At 35.3% G+C, this 3,204-nt stretch overlaps 1 protein-coding gene across 1 annotated transcript; it reads left to right on the forward strand.

Moving 5' to 3' along the window:
• The first annotated feature begins 386 nt into the window (after positions 1–386).
• Positions 387–2,763, forward strand: LOC142179895 (uncharacterized). Its single transcript, XM_075250785.1, has 3 exons — positions 387–617; positions 891–987; positions 2,612–2,763. Exons 1-3 carry the CDS (start codon positions 387–389, stop codon positions 2,761–2,763), a joined length of 480 nt encoding a protein of 159 aa, XP_075106886.1.
• Positions 2,764–3,204: the final 441 nt, after the last annotated feature.

The raw sequence follows: 3,204 nt of genomic DNA on the forward strand, positions 1-3,204 counted from the left end.
TAGTTCAGTTAGATGTAAAAACTGCATTTTTATATGGAGACTTGGAAGAGGAAATCTATATGACTCAGCCAGAAGGATTCAAAGTTACTGAAAAGGAAAATATGGTGTGCAAACTTGAAAAATTATTGTACGGATTGAAACAATTTTCTAGACAATGGTACAAACGATTTGACAAGTTTATGTTGCGGCAGAAGTACAGAAGAAGCAAATACGATCATTGTGTGTATTTGCGCAAGCTTGAAGACGGATCCTTCATATATCTTCTCCTATACGTTGATGATATGTTGATAGCTTCCAAAAGCCAAGAGGAAATTGAGAAGTTGAAGATTCAACTAAGAAAGGATTTTGAGATGAAGGATTTGGGTAAGGCGAAGAAAATTCTTGGCATGGAGATAAAAAGAGATAGACATTCAAAGAAACTATATCTATATCAGAAAGAATACTTAAAGAGAGTAATAGATCGATTTGGCATGAATGAGAACACGAAGCCGGTTAGCACTCCTCTTGCTCCTCACTTTAAGCTTAGTACTATTATGCCGCCGAAGAATGAAGTTGAACGAGAGTATATGTCAAGAGTGCCATATGCGAATGCCATTGGTAGCTTGATGTATGCAATGGTTTGTACGAGACCTGACATTTCACAAGCCGTTGGAGTTATTAGCAGATATATGCATAATCCAGGAAAGGAGCATTGGCAAGATGTGAAATGGATTCTACGGTATATTCATAGTACTGTAGATGTTGGGTTAGTTTTTGAGCAGGAAGGCAATCGGTTTGTAGTTGGATATTGTGACTCAGATTTTGCAAGTGATCTGGACAAACATAGATCAACTACTGGTTATGTTTTCACTTTTGCAAATACACCAGTTAGTTAGAAGTCTACTTTGCAGTCAACAGTTGCTTTGTCTACTATTGAGGCAGAGTACATGGTAATTACGGAGGCTGTAAAGGAGGCAATTTGGCTTCAAGGGTTGCTTAGAGAGCTTGGTATTGGTCAAGAAAGCATCACACTATTTTGTGATAGTCAGAGTGCTATCCAATTAGCAAAGAACCAAGTTTATCATGCAAGGACGAAGCACATTGATGTTCGATATCACTTTGTACGAGATATTATTGAAGAAGGTGGAGTCATGGTGCAGAAAATTAGGACTACAGACAACCCTGCCGATATGCTAACAAAAGTAGTGACTGCGATCAAGTTTCAACATTGTTTGGACTTGATCAACATTGTTGAACTTTGAAGATTGAAGTTGAAGACATAATCAAAATTTATCAGTGAGAGAAAATTGAAAAAGTGGAATCTTGCCAAGATGGAGATTTGTTGAATTTGACAAGATTAATGTGAACTAGTGTGAACATTTGAAGTCTCTTTTTTGGAAGAAATTGGTAGATGCATTTACATTGCATGATCACACTTAATATGATGACATGCATGACATTATTAAGGTCATTTCCTTTCTATAAATAGCAAGGGTTTTGTTCACTTGTAAACATCTCTCACTTGCCTTCTTATCTCCAAAGGAATTTGAATCTTCTTTCTCTCTTGTAATATTTTACTTGTATTTTTTGGAGTGAAATAAAGTTTGAGTTGATTGTGTGTGAGGACTAGGCAAAAATCAAATTTTGTCGAACCTCGTTAATTTCTGGTGTTCTTTTTATTATTGTCTCATTTACTATTTATTAGCTATATTTAAATATAATAATTGTGATTTAATCACTCTCTATATATTCGGCTTCCGCAACAAGTGCGACATGCAAATCCAAGTTGTAAAACATTAGAGATCCTGAAAACCATAGGGAGATGCTTTTCCTTATTATTTAAAGTAAGATTCTTCTAGAAAACATAAAACTAGAGTAGCATCTACGATATTCCAATTAACAACGAATTTAAGAGTTGTGCGTAGGAGGTCAAAAATATTTCTTGACTGATGGATTGCTAGCCAGTTAAAATGGTTATATATAGTAGTAACTAGTAAGGTTATTCCGTGTAAAATTCAGTTACTTTAACCTGATTTTTTTTTTGATTTTACTGTTACAATAAAAGTTTATTCCTATACGTAATTAACTCCTCGTTCAATAAAATTAAATCCGTCATAACCAAACAAGTTTAGCTGTTATCGAGCCCTTGATTCTTGCTTCACAAAAGAAGTTAATTACACTCCTTTAATATAAATTTTCATTTTTGCGAGGCTATTGGTAGAAATCTCAATTTCTGTTGCCACTTTAAATCCTTACAAAGAGAGTAAGATAAACTTTCTTATTAATTCTATTAGTATATGGTAAAAAAAGTAGTATGTATATAAAGATCACAAGAAAAAGATCAATGTTTTTCCCTCAATCCCAAGGCTCTGCAGGCATGTTTAGAAACGCTATCCTTCCCTTGAGGAAAAAGCATGGAATTTCTCATGAGACACACAGTGCAAAGCAATTTAAGAAGCAGTGCGTAAACTGAACTTTTCGTCATCTTAATTCTTTACACAACTCTCTAGCCTGCAAGTTACGTTCAACATTAAAAAAACATTGCCACAGAACTTGTAAAGCCAAACCAGAAATATGATTGATTGGGCACCAATTCTGATAGGTTATCTTCTTTTCATTTTGCTTTCGCCAGGTGTGCTGTTTCAGCTGCCGGGGAATCAGCGTCATGTGGAATTTGGAAGCTTCACTACTAATGGCAAAGCCATTCTCCTTCACACACTGATTTTCTTCGTGATTTTCACCATTCTCATTTTAGCTGTTCGTGTTCGCATTTTCTTTCACTAATTCTTATTGTATTCTTTTTCTCTCTTTAGTTTCTGCTAGGCGGGTACCCTTAAAATCGGATAACAATTAAATTTGTAAGTGATTTTAAGGATATGTGATTTTACTTGGCACAAACTGAGAAATATGAGAATTGAAGTTAGAAATTAACTGTAAAGCAAAGCAAACCAATGTAACGTGCTACCTTGGCCCTCGAGCTAGGTCGCCCTCGAATCAACCGTATATTATTGAAAAGCAAGATCTGGACAACAGAATAAGAATGCTTAAGAAAATGTTATAAATTGTTTTGATATACGTGAATCCCATGTACAAAGTGATTGAGACCCCCTTTATAGAGCAGAGGAGTTCCACATGTGGTACAATTCTAAATACGGAAGGAAATCTCATGATTGGCTAATCAACTGGTCTTGTCTTGATACATGCCGAGATCTCAGCCACAATCCA

Source organism: Nicotiana tabacum, chromosome 4, assembly GCF_000715075.1.
Source record: "Nicotiana tabacum cultivar K326 chromosome 4, ASM71507v2, whole genome shotgun sequence".
NCBI classification, from domain to species: Eukaryota; Viridiplantae; Streptophyta; class Magnoliopsida; order Solanales; family Solanaceae; genus Nicotiana; species Nicotiana tabacum.